Source organism: Lissotriton helveticus, chromosome 6, assembly GCF_964261635.1.
Source record: "Lissotriton helveticus chromosome 6, aLisHel1.1, whole genome shotgun sequence".
NCBI lineage: Eukaryota > Metazoa > Chordata > Amphibia > Caudata > Salamandridae > Lissotriton > Lissotriton helveticus.
Window position 1 is genome coordinate 1,848,934,855 of NC_136067.1, and position 16,219 is coordinate 1,848,951,073.

Genomic DNA, 16,219 nt, shown 5'->3' on the forward strand with positions numbered 1-16,219 from the left:
GTGCAGACATGTTGATCAATTTTTTAGAAGCTAAGCATGCCAAGATGTTACTAAAATGTTAATTGAACCGGGAAGTTGGGCTCGCCAGGCTTGGAAACTATCAACTCCCTTAGGGCCACAGCTTAACTGCTGTGGCGCCCCAGCTGCCCCACGGAAGGGTTGATAGCCCGCTTGAAATTCAGCAACATTACCCGGTTTCAGATTCAGAAACATAGGAAGTATTTGTGTATCAGATGCACCATGATGCACTATGATCTTTAGGGAACCCAATTACATGCAAGACACAACAGCAGTCTTCTCCTTTCACCCCAACCACTATATGGAGTGAAATTAAAATAGTGGGTTTTGACATATTAGTGCAGCTCTTTTTCCGACAGCGCTGTGACTGGGTAATAAGTGTCCGGATGGGTTGTACCGCAGTACAACGCAGGTAAATACATTGTATGCCTTTACCGCACATTTTTTTACCACAAATATGCTTTTATAATGCATGCCTTTACCACGCATTGTAAAACAACGTATCTGTGAGGGGAGATCCCAACTTACCTTAAATGTATGTTAAAGGCATGCGTTGTAAAGGCATGCATGTGGTAAAAATATGCGTGCTAAAAAATGCTTGGTAAAGGCACAACGAGGTGAATACCTTTTTGTAAAGGCTGTTTCCCATCCGGATGGAGGCACTAGCTATAGGAGATGGGGAGGGCTGTGAAAAGTATCAGGAGCGAAACTTGGTTTTACCAGGGCCATCTGGCCAGGTACTTGATGGAACAAGCGCCTGCAGAGCCCAGAGAATGGGAAATCTAGTTGTAAAGAGACGTTCGCCTGTACGTGACATGGGTATCCCACGTTGCTTATGGTGGAGTGACTAGTACAGTGGTGGCGAGGCCATTTACACATGCCTGAACAGTTTTCATCCCGGGTGTGAGCCTATGTCTGGTGCGACGTGACACTGTGAAGCCAAGAATTAAGTCCATCACCAGAAAGGAGCATGTCCTCAAAATAAATCATTCCATAATCCTAAAACAATGATGATGATGCTGAAGGACCTAGTTCTTTGAGGTTTAATCCTACCTCTTTGTGGAGACTTATTTTGAAATTTCTCTCTCTGATCTTGACAGAGGAAAGTGTTAACACCTTCGCTGCGGCGGATATTCCGCCGCAGCGCTTAGTGGGCGGGGGGGGCGCGCAGCGCTCACACGCTGGTAACGGAACCGCTCCGTCACCAGCCTCGGGTGAGATGTGCTGATGACGGAGCGGTTCCGTCATCAGCACAGCGCCACCACGGCTGATGACGGAGCGGTTCCGTCATCAGCATTGATGTGGTTAAGAGTAGTAGTGAAACACATTATGGTGGGATGTTTTTGTTTTATGTAGTGCGCTGTCTAACAGCCAGATGAAGTAGGAGTAAGACTCTCTGGGTACTGAATACTTTATACTTTCTGTGCCTGCTCTCTAGATCTCCTTTTAAACAATAGGGTACTAGAAGACTGAAAAGGTAGTTAAAATTAAAGAGAGGTTTCTGAAGGAGGGACAACAACACATGATTGCCTATCTTCACTGCACCCTCTCAATTCTCTGCACTTTCAATGGCATACAAGGAATCAAACGATTTCAACAGAATCTCATGTGGTCATTAAGGCAGAGCGGTTCACCCATATCATACTTCCCGTGCACACTGACCACTGCTTTCATCTCCCAGCAGGAACCCAACTGAAAATTGGGCATAATGTACATGGACAAAAACTCTGTTATTCTGCCATTTAAAAGTGATCAGAAGCAAACACCGCTGTCTCCTTAAACATGCCACAGTGAAAGAATTTACAGCATGTTTACTTATTTGGTTCTAAGCATCTAGCCTCAATTGGCAGGCAGCCACTTTTGCTGTTGAGGTAAGGGAGGCGTTGCCTCTGCCCACCCCGGCAAACCACCTGCTCGATCAATCAGTTGATTGCCTCCCAGGTTGGTCTATTTCTGTTGAAAGTGCTCCCTGGAACATGACAGGACCACTTTCCATCAGAATTTAACAATGAGCCAGTGCCATGTTTTTTTGCATGGGCACAATTTTTGTTTTCGTTTTTCGTTATTTTTGGATGTCTTGCCATTCTTTTTTTTGTTTTTCACAAACTCACTCCTAAAGCAAGAGTTAATTAGTGAAAACTAAAAAGCAGTGAACTGACACTCAAGTATTAGGTTTTTTTTCTGCCTGGGTCTGCCAATCCTTGTATAGCATGGTCACTGAAAATATGCATCGCGAGGACCACCCTAAACAGGATAGACTTACCCAATGTAAGGTCTTTGCCATTGGTGGAGGCTTCTCCAGCGGTCAGTCATGGTTTCTGAAACCTCCAAATAAGGCTGCTTGGCAGGTGGTAGTAGAGCTTCCCACTTACAGGAGTTCTCTTTTCCCATGAATTTCTAAACGATCCCTTAAAATTCTCCTCTGTTTTGTGGGGATGTTGATTTTCTAATTTGTTGTTTTCCATCATATGTGAAACAAATGTTCCTTTATCCTCTTAGGATTGTCAAATAAATAAACATAGAGTAACATACTCACTCTTGTATTTCAAATCAGGCTGTGGGTGCAATGACGTTTCTACTTTATGGGGCCCTACTTTGTATTAGTCAAACAGCGAAATTAGGCCCCTGCAAATTCTAGTTCTAGGATCCTCTCAACTTCAAGAGTCAACTTGACATCCAAGGCTCTTCTTGAGGTTTCTCCTTAAGCAGATATCCATCATTCAGTTTTAAGTGTGTCGTTGTGGGGCATGCAATTGATTTGCAAGAGTCACTTGGATATAGACGCTTTTAACTGAGGTGCTGGAGGCAAAACTAGTCACATAGGGTTAATAATTTACTCAGGATACTCTTCTAATTTCATATAGGACTCATGGTCACAAAACATTTAAGAAAGTGGAATTTTCCCCCCTACACTAAAATAGTCCTGACACAATTTTTGCCTCTTCTTGAACAAAAAGTTAGTGCGGAGATGAAAATTAAAAATGCAATAGAGGAAGAAATAATTGGCAGATCCGTAAGAAAAAGGAGAAATGATGGAGCAAAAGATGTAAGTGAAGTAAAACCTGACTTCAGTGAGGATAATCCTAAAAACTTGAAGAAAAGCTTCAGGACCTACTTAATTCTTGGGTATTTACAAATAATAAATATTAAGTTTACAAATAAAAAGTATTGCAGGTCCAGTGTGAAACATTTAAGTGATGAATACACCAAGGAGAATTATGTGGTTCCTCTCTGCCTTTTACAACCTCTAGGAGGAGGAGACAAAAGGCACTGATTTTGTAATTGTCCATTGTCATTTGTGCTCTGGTGTCTAGGTGAAAGTGAGATGGTATGCCAAATGAGGTTTGAGTGCATTGGCTCCTTACCCTTCAGCCTTGCAGATAAATAGTTTTAAAATGCTTATTGTGTCTCTGGTAACCCTATGACCCTCATTGACAGTGACGTAATTACCCCAGAACAATAACTTCCAATCGAATTTTATGATCCATAGTTCCGAGTGTCTCCGGCCCCGAAATAATTCAGTTGGCACAATCAAGACCCTGTTTAAATCTGCAGGGGCAATGACTGCAGGCAGCAGCTCAACCCGACCCCCACCTGACCCCGTAGCATCAAGGGTGAACAGACACTGTTCTTCATATTTTCACCCCTGTCCCACACCACTACTCCACTCCCTGGCCTTTCCGGTGACACGTTCCGACTGCCGCCCAAGAAGAAGAATCCTGCAAAACTATGGGGCACACCCTAGGGTATCATGCTGACCTATAGAGAAATGGAGGATTGTGCCCTCTCGATTTGTCAACGTTAGTGTAGAATAATTATCAATCGTTTTCTGTTTTTCACGTGCTTGTTTTTTATTTGTATTTCCATACATGAAGTGAGAACAGGAATAGTGAACAACAGCCGACACGTGTTTCGCCCTAGCGACCCATTGGCCGTGGGCTTTTTCAAGGCAGAGCTTTGTTATATATGGAATTAATCTTCGTGTTTCTCTAAATGGAAGGAATTGAGTCTCTGCGGTTCGGAAGCGCAGAGACTCAATACCTTCCATTTTTTTCACTATTCCTGTTTTCATTTCATGATGTTCACTGCTGAGAACGGGAAACAGCATTTACAACCCTGCCATTACATCGCAGTGCTTTTACAATGCGGTCGTTACAACGACTGCGTTATTAGTACGCGATACCTTTACATCGACTTGCTGTAGGTGGCGCTCTAAACTAAGGAATAATATAATTTACTATTCCAACACATTCCCTAGTGTTACGCACGCTGGAGTTGGAATCGTAAATTATACTATTCCCAAGTCCAGCGCACCCCCTACAGCAAGCCGATCTAATGACTTGCGATGTAAAGGTATTGCGTTCTAACAATGCAGTCGTTGTAACAGAACGCCATGTAATAGCATGCGTAGGAACATGCTATATTCCTGAGAACGCACAGCGTTCAAGCGTTTGTGCTTTGGAGCACCCAAGTCAATTCTCCTTTGGTCTTTCGGCTGGAAAGGAGCTTGGGGCATCTGTATGCCTTCCCACCTCTCCTACACAAAGTTTTGAGGTTGATCAGACACTACTGGGCCCAAGTCATCTACGTGGCTCCGGATTGGGCCAGGAGAGAGTGGCACTCAGAACTTCTTGCAGGGGCATCTGTCCTCCAATTTGGCTGCCCCTTTGGTAGGACTTTCTGTTGCAGCAGCAGGGAAGAGTGTTGCACCTGAGTCTGCACAACATAAACCACTATGCTTGGAGATTGACCTGTGACAGTTAACTGCTTTGACTTCCCTCCCGAAGTAGTTAATGTAATTTTAGCAGCCAGGCGTCCTTGCACCAAAAACATTTGTGCGGGACGCAGGAAAAGTTCATTGTTTGATGTGTCTCTCTGCATAGTCCACCTTTACAAGCCCACGTGTCTGATGTACTTCTTTTCTCACTATCCTTAATCCAGCAAGGCCTTACTGTGGATACTGTTAAAGTGCATTTCTTGTCTCCATCGCCATTTTTTCAATTGCCTGATCAGCCATCTCTGTTTAAATCACCTGTTGTGATATGTTTTTTAAAATGATTGACACATGTTTCCTCCAAAACCTTTTGTGATGCCTCAGTGAAACCTGAATTTGGTTATCACATTTCTGACGTTCATCCCATTTGAGCCAATGCACAGCTGGCCTTTAAAGTTATTCACCCTGAAAAGTGTCCTTTTACAGTGATCATGTGAAATGCAAAAACTGGCCTTCTCTAGCTTTACTGAGCTTTGCATAAAGATTTGCTGTGGATCAGCAAAGAAACAGTCTCCTGAAGACCTGCGGTTTCATTACTCCTGGGCCAAGGCTGTTATTGCTGTGCTGGCATTCAGAGTACCTGTCTTGGGCATCTGCAAGGCTGCTACATGGGCATCAGTTTTCATGTTCACGAAGCATTACTGTCTGGTACTCCATACAATGTACTCCATATGTTTTCTATGATTGCCCTCAGGCGGATGGTCTGGCTTTCAGCTGAGGCTGCCATTTATATGTTGTCACCTAGTCTACTAGAAAGGAATGTATGTCGTTTTATTGGCATTTATTCGGTATATAGTCTTCCATTCCAGTGTGTAGCACTGTTGATTGTGAGGGAGCCGAGGGTAGAGAGGAATGCAGTGTACCATAATTTTTTCTATAACAATGAAAATAAATATTTCCTAAAAACGTACATTGCCCCATTTCTGTTTGACGTTGAGGCCCAGATTAACAAAACCTTGACACCATGCAGCACAGCTCCCAGAGTTGCTATACTGTGTTGGCTGAGAGAGCGAGATCAAAATAAGCTCCTTGTTTACAAAAATATGCCACTATCCTGCGCTCTCCTTAACCCTGGTGCACAATTAGACTGTTGAGCACCACACACATACCTTTATGCCATAGTGCCAAGGTGTCTGGTGATCCTGCTGTATGTTGTATTCTGAAAGGGTGCCATTCCAGTACAAAATACTATGCCTAGACAAACTTTAAAACTTTTCCCATTTGCATGGGTTATGTACAGTGCTGCTTACTTGCAAAGTGTGAAAAGTTAGGAGAACAACGCTTGCTTTGAATTGGCATGATTTTTTGGGTGCAAAACTCTATCTACTATTGCTAGTAGATAGGGTTTTGTGACAAAAAAACACATAGTTGGTTGCGTCGGAACACCCATGTCACCTATGGAGCGCTCCTTGATGCAGAGTAAAGTATAAGCTGCTTTGTGTTACTTTCAGGCAACTTTTTAGCGCAAAACAAATATATCACTGGAAAGTAAAGCAAAAAAAAACATTTTGCGCTAGTTTGTGTCACTTTAGTGATGCAAAACCCACTCAAAATGTGTGTTAATCTGGGCCATAGTACACTATTTACAGGGGCGGCTCTAGGCTCATGGTGGCCCTGGGCAGGGAGCGTAGGTAGGGGCCCCGGAAGATGGGGTCCGGGCGGGGCAGAGCACGGAGGCCAGTGAAGAAGGAGGGGGCAGGGTGTTTGGAAGTGGAACAGAGCTGGAGGCCGCCAAATCCCTGCCAGGGGCCGCCACACAAATATGTATCCATCCTCAGAGGATTATTATATTAAGGATATATATTGGCGTGGTGGCCCCTGGGGTTTGGTGGCCCAGTGCAGGTGCACAGCTTGCACATGCCTAAGGCCGCCTTTGACTATTTGTGCAGCTCTGTGCTTGCTTACGACCACTGCCTCCACCACTGAAAACGGAAGCTGAAGCTGGCTCGCCGGTGCTGTTTCCAGGCCGCTGTGTCCTGGAGTGCGGTGGCGGCAATCCAAGCTGGTTTCTTGCGCGAGGATGCGCCCTGTGGCAGCGGTACCCAGTCCAGATGCTGCTTTGTAGAGGAGGGATGCCCTCCTTTCTTCCTCTTCTTCTAATTACAGACCTATGGTGGCCCATCCTTGTCCTCGCTCTCCAGGATGGGCCCTGCAGCACACTTCAGCCGGAAGCGACATGTTATCCCCAGCTGGGCGAGCAAGTCAAAAGCTCCTTTCAGAGCCCGAGCCAGGGCTCATCGGCTGGCAGGGATTAGGGGCACGCGGAGCTAGCCAGGCCTGGTTTCCCAGGGGGATGAATGCTGCGTGCACCATCGCCCACCCTCCGCTGGCGCTAGGCCTGGGCTCCCAGCTCTATTTCTGAACCTGGCTTTCCTCGCTGGCACTCCAGAGGGCTGCAGCTGCACCCACCGCCCAGCTCCCGAGAACCCCAGGCTTTGTTGAAGGAATCAATAACATGGAAAAATGGTTTCAAGATTGTCTGCGGACGAGATGTTACAGGTGTCTGCAGAAGAAAAAAGGAAAGGCTTTTAAATCCAAAAATATGTATCGGTTATGCCAGGATTAGTGAATGCACAATTAACGATAGCATTTAAATGTCCGCATAAAATGGTACTTCCGGAAACCACTCGACCACCACATGTCAAATGTGCTTCTAAGTACTCCTTTTCAAAATAAGCGATTTACAATTATTTTTCACTCGTTTTCCTCATGACTTGGTGACCTCTTTAAGTAAGCAAATATATTTTAATGTTGTAATTCAGACGGCCCAGTTTTTAAGTTCCTGTAGACTGTGCTGCCTGCCATAGTATCATATTGTGCTCATTATTGGAGAAAATAAACTGTTTTCACTGCTTATCAGTAACATGACAATCAACAAACGCATGCCGGTCCATTCACATTAGGGTTTCTTTGTGGCAATAGTGTTTCACCATTTGTTAGCCCAAAGTGTGTTTTCGACACCGCATTGCTGTATTCAAGCGCTTGAGATTTGACTTGCACAGATGACACCTTTATTTCCCTTTTGCATGGGTCTGCAGAGCAGTCGGCATATAAAATTGTTATCTTTTTGTTTCAGCAAACATTATCCTGCATACTCGCTGAACGTCGCCTCCATGTGGCTGAAATTAGGAAGGTTGTACATGGGGTTAGAAAACCGCACGGCTGGCATCAAGGCGTTAAAGAAGGTATTTATTATCTTGCTTTGGATTGACATTTAACTGCATGGTTGTGTACAGGAGACAGGGAAATACTTGGTAATACCCCTGCCTCGAGTACTGATGGGAAATCTTGGGGCATATTAGCAAGGACAATATCGCCGCTGTAGCGGGGTTTTTTTCCCGCTAAAGCGGCAATATTTTTATCGCCCTATTAGCAAGCTGTCGCTAACAGCAGTTAGCAACAGCTTTTAGGCGATAGCTACAGGTTTGGGGCTCGCTTTGCATGTCTGCGATATTTATCGCTAATGACATGCAAAGTGGGCGTACCCAAACTGTTAGCGACTATTAGCAAGTCAGGCGAAGCGATTTAAAAAAAAAAACGCTAAGCGAGATTATCGCTATAATCTAACGCCTGCTAAAAAGTTGATTTACCTGTATAGTCAATGGGGAATTCATATATAATTCGCATTGATCATTCCATGAAATACATTTTTAAGTCAGCATAAATATATACAAATCCAGATGATAAAAGAGGCGTTGATTCAGGCAGTGTGGCAGATGTCTGCTGCACTGCCTGAATCAACGCCTTTTTACACATATGAGAGGTATTCTTATCTAAAGTTGTGGTGATATCCTTTTCTAGCTATAATTTCCTTATATTAGTCTATTTCCCTATGTTATAGCTAGCTGTAATTATAGGGGTCCCTTCTTTTCTAAATAGTCAATGGGGGATTATCAGATTAAGCCCCCATTGGCGTTAATGCGAGAATATCGCTGGAATTCCAGCGATATTCTCGCATTTCGCCGCTATCGCTGGATATTTTAGCACAATGGAGAAAAACGTTGCTAATAGCATGTTTTCTCCGCTAAAATATCCAGCGATAGGCAGCAATAAAAAAAGTCGCTAAGCGCATTTAGCGATAAATATCGCTATTTCTTCCTAATTCCTTGTTCGTTGATGGTAAAGGGATTTTCAGCTGAATGCCGAGCTGCTAACTCGCACAGTGCCCCCACATCTACCGCAATATCGACTCCATTCACACGGTCACTCGGTGGAGAGCCAGTATCACACGGTGGAACATAATGTATGCTCCAACCTCTTGTAGAGACTTTTCACAGCTGATGCCCATAATGCGTTTTGAAATCTTCCTATGACATTGGTGGCATATTCAGAAGGTTTTTCAGGTCCAGCCTAAGACGGTGCACGCAGTGGACTAAGAGGTGGCTCATTGCTTACCTTTGGTTGCCTTCATTGGCACTCTAATTTGCTTCCTTCACATTGATGGTCTCCCTGTAGCACTTATGCATTACTTATGTCCATCCACAGCTAATTTTTGTAGGCCTCCTTTTTTTTCTTTCTATTTAAGCACTCTAAGATATTGCATGTGTTTCCCAGCTCAATTCGTGTCCATGGCACTCTGTTGTGATTTTCTTTCATCTGTACACACATGCATTGTTTTTTCGCCCGTTTGCTTCTTGTTCATTTGCTCTGCCCACTGTGTTCCTACCCCTCACTCTCCATGTTGCTTCCCCCCACCTGCGCCCCCTTTTGGTTCGTGCCCCCTCCTGTAACGGTGTTGCTCCTGCCCACTTTGCTACCCCTCTCTCATTCCTTCTCTTCTTCCCCCTTCCATGTTGCATCTCTCCTGCCCGTGTTACCTTCTTTAGTGGTTACCAATCCAAATTGGATTGGCAAACAGAAGAAACAAAAACTCGTTATTTTAGAGGTGAGCGTATGCATGGTATGTACGCCTTCAAAATGACCTGTCTGGCAACATATGGGCTTTTTTCTGTGTTAAACGCCATTCTGCACAACATCTTGAATGTGTTATAACTTAGCTAACACAATCAGCAAAGCCAATAGGCCCTAAGGTGAAACCTATTGACTTAGCAAATACTTGTTTTTTTTGGTGAGGGGAGAGCGTAAAACTGATTCAAGGCTGGCTCCCACTTCTCGTATGGTGAGATGCTTTAGAAGTTGGCAGATCTCTGTACTGGGGTGAACGTTTGACATTGTTCTGCATTCTGTTCATCAATTGTTATTTGTGCACTTCTCACCCCGAGTGGGACGGGTATGCCCAGACGTGTGTCCCGTGCTCTCCATGCCACTGGAGTCATGCTAGCCTGTCTGAGGGGCAATACAACAAAACTGGTCCCACAACTCTTGTTTCCGGTCCTAGGAGGACCTGGCGTGGCACTTCGGGCTGGACTGTTCCCATGGGGAGCAGGGTCCAGACTGATTTGCATATGGCTGGGTTTAAACTGGAATGGCAAAAAAAAGATAGATTTAGGCCCAGATCTCTATACTGGGGTGAATGTTTGACATTGTTCAGCATTCTCTCCATGCTCTTTTTGCATTTGTCACTCCGAGTGGGCCGGGTATGCCCAGACGTGAGTCCCGTGTTCCCCATGCCACTGGAGTCAAGCTAGTATTGGTTGATATGGGGTGATATGCCGCAAACGGTCCCAGGATGCTTGTTTCTGGTGCAGGGAGGACCTGGCCTGGCAGTTTGGGCTGGACTGTTCCCACGGGGAGTAGGGTCAAGCCTGATTTGCATATGGCTGCGTTTAAACTGGAATGGCATGATGAACAAAAAAACAATAGATTTAGGCCCAGATCTGTGTACTGGGGTGAATGTTTGATATTGTTTAGCATTCTGTCCATACATTTTGTTTTTTTGCATCTGTGCCTCCCGAACCTATATTGAGTTCCGCTCTGACACAGGAGCGGACTTCCAACTCAGTATCCTTGACATTGATTCCAGGCTTGATGTAACTGGTGCCAGAAGTAGACCCTACCTCAATAGTCCCAACTAACTCTGAGCTGAACGCGTCTCTGGCCCAACTGAGATATCACTCCAAAGTCATACTGATGCATCCGGTGCCTGTCCAATTCGATTCAGAGCCACGCCTTTACTTTGGAGCCACACCCCAGCACTCCTACAACTTTTCGGTTCCAACTGATCCGAGTCAAACCAACCTTTGGAGATGACAATGGAGATGATGCAGACTATTTTCCCCAGCTCTATGATGATGACCGTTTATACATGAACTTGCAGAAGGACAGTGAGTTGGATACTATCCTGGACACTGGGTTATGTTCTTTCCTGGGCCATCAATAGAAGCAAGTGCCACCTATCCTTTGTCATTGTAATGAGACAGGCAGTGACGGTAATGGATTTACAACTGCGAACTATGAAAGTCACAGCTAATGTATTGATAAACGTTGTGCAACCTGGACTGCCTTCCTCCAAACCCTTACTACCATTCAGTGAAGCCCGGGCTGACACCTTTGTGGACACCTGGTTGAAGCCTTGTTCCTGTCCTAGGGTGAACGGGTGACCCTCACTTCTTGACACAGCACCCTAAACCAAAGCGTATGGTTGTTCATGCTGCCACCAGTAGAGTGAACCTCAATTCATTCTCTCTGACTCACCCAGAGTAAAAATGTATCGAGGCACCCAGGAAACAAATATTTTCAGTGGTAGCCCTTCCCTCTGGTCAGTCAATGCCAGCTGTTTACTGCAGAAATATTCCCATACATTATGGGTTATTGTTGGCAAGATCTTGCTGGCAGTCCCTCAGGAATTTTGTGCCAACCTGGCTAAAACCATCCAGGATGGTTCGGATGGCGCAAAATGTAGCATTTATTTTGGGTTGGACACTACTGACTGCTTTGGCAGAACAGTTAGCCCTAGTGTGGTGATTTGGCGGCATGCTTGTATTAGATCCACAGGCTTCTCACGTAATATGCAGGGCCTCTTTGATGGATATGCCATTTGATGGATCTTGCCTGTGTGGTGAGAAGGCTGGTTCAGTGTTTGAATGCTCACAGAAAGCTGGACCGCAGTGCTTTCCTTTGGACTTTCTACCCCTGCAAGACCGTACTCTCAACAGTTTTCCCCCTTTCGCGGCTACTCCAGAGGGTTGGCATACCAGCAACACCAAGGACCACCAGCCGTGCACCAGGCACTGAACTCCTCTCAGTGTCAGGGGCGGTGATCAAGAAGGCACGCTTCAGGCCAACAGGTAGAGCACGCTTCCTCGCCCCTCCCACTTAATGAGGGCAGAATCAGACATTTCGTCTAAGGGTGGCAAAATATAACAGTCTACATGTGGTTTCTTGAGATCATTCATTCAGTTCACCTGCTGCCCTGCCATTCCTTTTATTCCTTCTGAATCTTCCACCCTCATCATAGCGTCTTATGGAGGAGCACCTATGCATCTTGCGAGTTCTGAAAGAAGGGTAGGGACCCGAGTCCCATTTTAGATCCAACCCTCTGAATACCTTCTTGCGGAAGGACACATTCAAGATGCTTATGTTGCTTGTTGGCCTTATTTCTATCTATCCTTAATCCAGGTGACTGGAATGGTGGCTTTGGACCTGCAGGACACTTGCTTTTATGTATCCGTCCTGCAGTCCCACAGAAACAACCTGCAGCTCAAGGTAGGCCAGGAGTATTTTCAATTTGCTGTACTCCCCTTCTGACTCACTAGTGCCCCTCAGGAGTTCACAAAAGTGTTGGCAGTGTTTGCAGCACATTTTCAGAGGTTGGGTATTCCAGTTGTATCCTACCTTGACAGCTGACTGTTGAAGGCAGGCTCACCACAGTCAGTCTTGGACCACCTCCGGGCGATAATCTTGAGGTTCAATTTAAATGTGCCGAAATCGCAATGAGTCCTTCACAGAGGCTCCATTTTATTGTAGCCATACTGGATACAGGGCAGTTTTGGTCCTTCCCTCCATCACATGTCCAGAACATTCAGACTATGATCCCAATGTTTCAGCATCAATCCTGGGTTTCGGTGAGAGGCTCTGATGCTTGTGGCATATGCAGACTCTACAGTGGGACCTGAAGTCTCAATTAGCCCTGAATTTCAAATTGCATCCAGGTTTTGTAGGAGACTGCACAAAACCTGCAGTGGTGGATGCTTAACCACAATTGAACAGGCCTCACACCTCTCTTTCTACAAGGTGGTGAATGATGCATTGCTGTGGGATGGGGAGGTCATCTGGGAGAGGTGGAGATCACAGGACTCCGGTCACTGGAAGATACCTGTTCCACATCAACCTATTGGAGATGTGGACCATTTGCCTGGCATTGAAAGCCTTCCTACTATCCATCCAAGCAAGGGGGTGCTTGTTCAGGTTCTCAGAACAACTTCACCACCATGTGGTACTTCCAACAATTGGGGTGGAGTCCTGGGTCCTGTGCCATGAGGCATTTGGTCTCTAGAGCTGGCTCATGTTTGAATGAGGGATCTCTGAACACAAGAGGCGATGAATCCAGCTGACGATGCCTGGTGTATCACGAATGGCACTTAAACACCAAGGTAGCACAATTATCTTCTGGCAATAGAAAGAACCTTGGCTAGATCTTGTTAGCACCACCGAGAATGTGCAGTGTAAAAATGTTTTGCATGCCGGAGTTTTTGAGAAGGCTGTCTCTCGGAGACACATTCTGGACAGAGTGTCACAGATGGCTCCTGTCTGCCTTTCATCTTCTGCCTCTCCCTTCCTGAGTTCTGAAGAAGATGGAGAAAGACTGGGCCCAAGTCATCCTAGTTGCCCCAAATTGGGCACATAGAGTGTGGTACTTGGAAATTGAGGACATGATTATTTGTCCTCTGACCAGTTTACCGCTTCCGGAGGATCTCCTGTTGCTTCAGCAGGACAGGTTACTGCATTTGAACTTGCACAATTTGCACCACAGTTTATGGAGACTGAATAGTGGCAGTTGACTGTGTTCTATCTTCCTCCTTTTGTTAATGTCATCCTTGCTGTCAAGCGTCCCTCCACGAGGTCTAGCTACGCAGGATGCTGGGACAAGTTTTTAGCCTGGTGTGGCACTCACAGTATAGGCCGGTTACAGGCTAAGCTTTTGGATGTCATATTGTTCGTTTTATGTCTAGCCCAGTAAAATTATTCGTCAGACCTTTCTATCTTTTTACATTTACCAGAGGAGCCTCCCTTGTTAAAATCACCACTTCATATGAGGTTTTTCAAAGGTTTGACTAATTTTTTCCCTCCCAAGCCCTTTGTGATGCCACAGTGGGATCTTAATTTGGTCCTAACTTTTCTTAGGTGCAAACCTGTTAATGCATAGCTGTCTACTACATCTCCTGACTCTGAAGTCTGTGTTCTTGGTCGCTGTAATTTCGGCCCCTTGCATGAGCAAACTCCAAGCTCTTTTGGTGCAGCCACCTTACCCTGCCCTTTTCCCCGATAAAGTGCTGTTGAGTACCAGAGAAGCCGATGTTGCCAAAAGTTTTGTCTAATTTTTACGGGCAGTGTATCACTCTCCCAACATTCTTTGCTCTGTCTCACCCCTCAACAGAGGAGAGATGCCATTGGCCGAACCCTAAAAGAGCTTTAAGCTTTCACACTGATTGCACCATAAACTATTCGGTGGATAGTCTGCTCTTAGTGAAGTTTTCTTTTGGCAAAGAAAGGCAAGGCAGTGCAGAAAATCACTCTGTCAAGGTAGATAGTCCTCTGCATTAAGATGTTCTACACACAGGCCAAGAAGGAGCTTCTTGAAGTGTTGAGGGTCATTTCTACCAGTGCCAGGGCTGCTACCACTACGCTGGCATGCGCAGTACCTGTCTTTGACATTTGTCAGAGCAAACACAAGGAGATGATGGACGGAGCTCTGAAACTTTTCAGACACTCACCCCCAGTCACAGATCTGAGTTGAATCCATCATCATTCATTAGCTCACATCGCCACTCCAGTTCAGACACAGCTATATGCAAATCAGTCTTGACCCTGTGCCTCATGGGAACAGTCCAGCCTGAACTGCCAAGCCATGTCTTCCCTGAACCGGAAACAAGCATCCTGGGACAGTAGTTTGAATCAAAATGTGGGCCTGCCCACCTTGGGCAATCAGAGTTCAGTCTGCAAGGCTTGCTCTTAAATACCAGCCTCCCCTTTTTACAGGTAGAATTTTAACTTTTAAAAGATTTCCTAGATACTTTGACACGGTTTATACTTTTGTGTTGAAACGCCATTCTGCTAACCTGCATAGTTCTGAGATCAAGTTCTGTGCCTTATAAATTATATCACTTCCGCAAATAGGTAGGGACTTCTTTCTGTCCATGATCTACAGAAAGAATAGGTGTTTTATTTTATTGCTAACTGTCCCAATTTCATTTTATAATCCTTTCTTTCCACTTTCAGGCCATTGCTATCATGGAAGTTGCACACGGCAAAGACCACCCATATATTGCAGAGATCAGAAAGGAATTTGAAGAACACTGAAGCTTTGAAATAGATGCAAGTCTCCTTTGTATTTATAGTATTGTGCTGGATGCCTTCGATATGGATCTGTGATTAAGAGAATGCCTTCATATTTTATTTGTACTAAAGCATTTCTATAATCTTCAGTAATTTGGATGGAAATCTGGTGCTCTGGATTACTGCATTTTGCTCATTTTGAGGTTTATTTTGGACTTGATGCTAATATTTCACTAAACTTTTGAATGTATTTTGTTTGTTTTTTATGGAAATGCAATGTTTTCATACGCCTTTTGAATGTTGCGGGAAAATGACCAAAGTTGTCTCTGCAAGTTTTCAAGCTCTGTAAAGAAATAAAAGGAATGAAGTCCTCATGATTCGCTTTGAATATTTTTTTATTTGTTTGCTAAAACCGTGGCAGATTCTCGTCTCTCCCAGTATGGATACACCAAACACATTTTGTTGAGTTCATGTTAATGCAGCCCTTCTGTGACTTGCCCACTTTAAGCAGGCGATGAAAGTTTAACATCAGATTAATTGTGGGGAACGGCACCTCGGTGCCTTTTTTTAAGTATAGAGAATAAGGTGCTAACATGTAAAATGATTCTCTGTATGGTTATATCTATTAACATTTGAACAAAATTAAAACAGTGTACACCTGAACATGTATTTTATTGTTATTAAATTAAAAAATCTTAACCTCTATGCAGTAGGCAAAGACAGATAATAAAATATTGCGTTTCAGGAGAGAATTTACACACACAGACATAAGTGTACTAAAGGGTCATAAAATGTATGTTGCTCAGTGACAAATAGGTTGTATGAAAAATATGAAGTCTGATAGTGACTTCTAGCCGATGACTCTTTCCTTAGAATATTTCCTAGGTGTCAGACAGGATCCAAAAGAATTTCAAGCAATTCTCCTGCGCGCTCGTAGGTGGCGTTGTTGGACTCAGAGTCAGTGTTGACGTGTGCGGTACCTAAATAGCCACCATCATGGCACGCGGACATCAACCGGTCGGAAATACAACC

At 44.7% G+C, this 16,219-nt stretch overlaps 1 protein-coding gene across 1 annotated transcript in view; it reads left to right on the forward strand.

Moving 5' to 3' along the window:
• Positions 1-15,564, forward strand: part of SMYD2 (SET and MYND domain containing 2) — a 234,431-nt gene extending 218,867 nt beyond the window's left edge. The window contains exons 11-12 of the mRNA XM_078649777.1: positions 7,869-7,977; positions 15,131-15,564. Of these exons, the coding sequence (XP_078505903.1) occupies positions 7,869-7,977; positions 15,131-15,211 (190 nt within the window). The 3' untranslated portion in view covers positions 15,212-15,564. The remainder of the gene's footprint in view (positions 1-7,868; positions 7,978-15,130) is intronic.
• Positions 15,565-16,219: the final 655 nt, after the last annotated feature.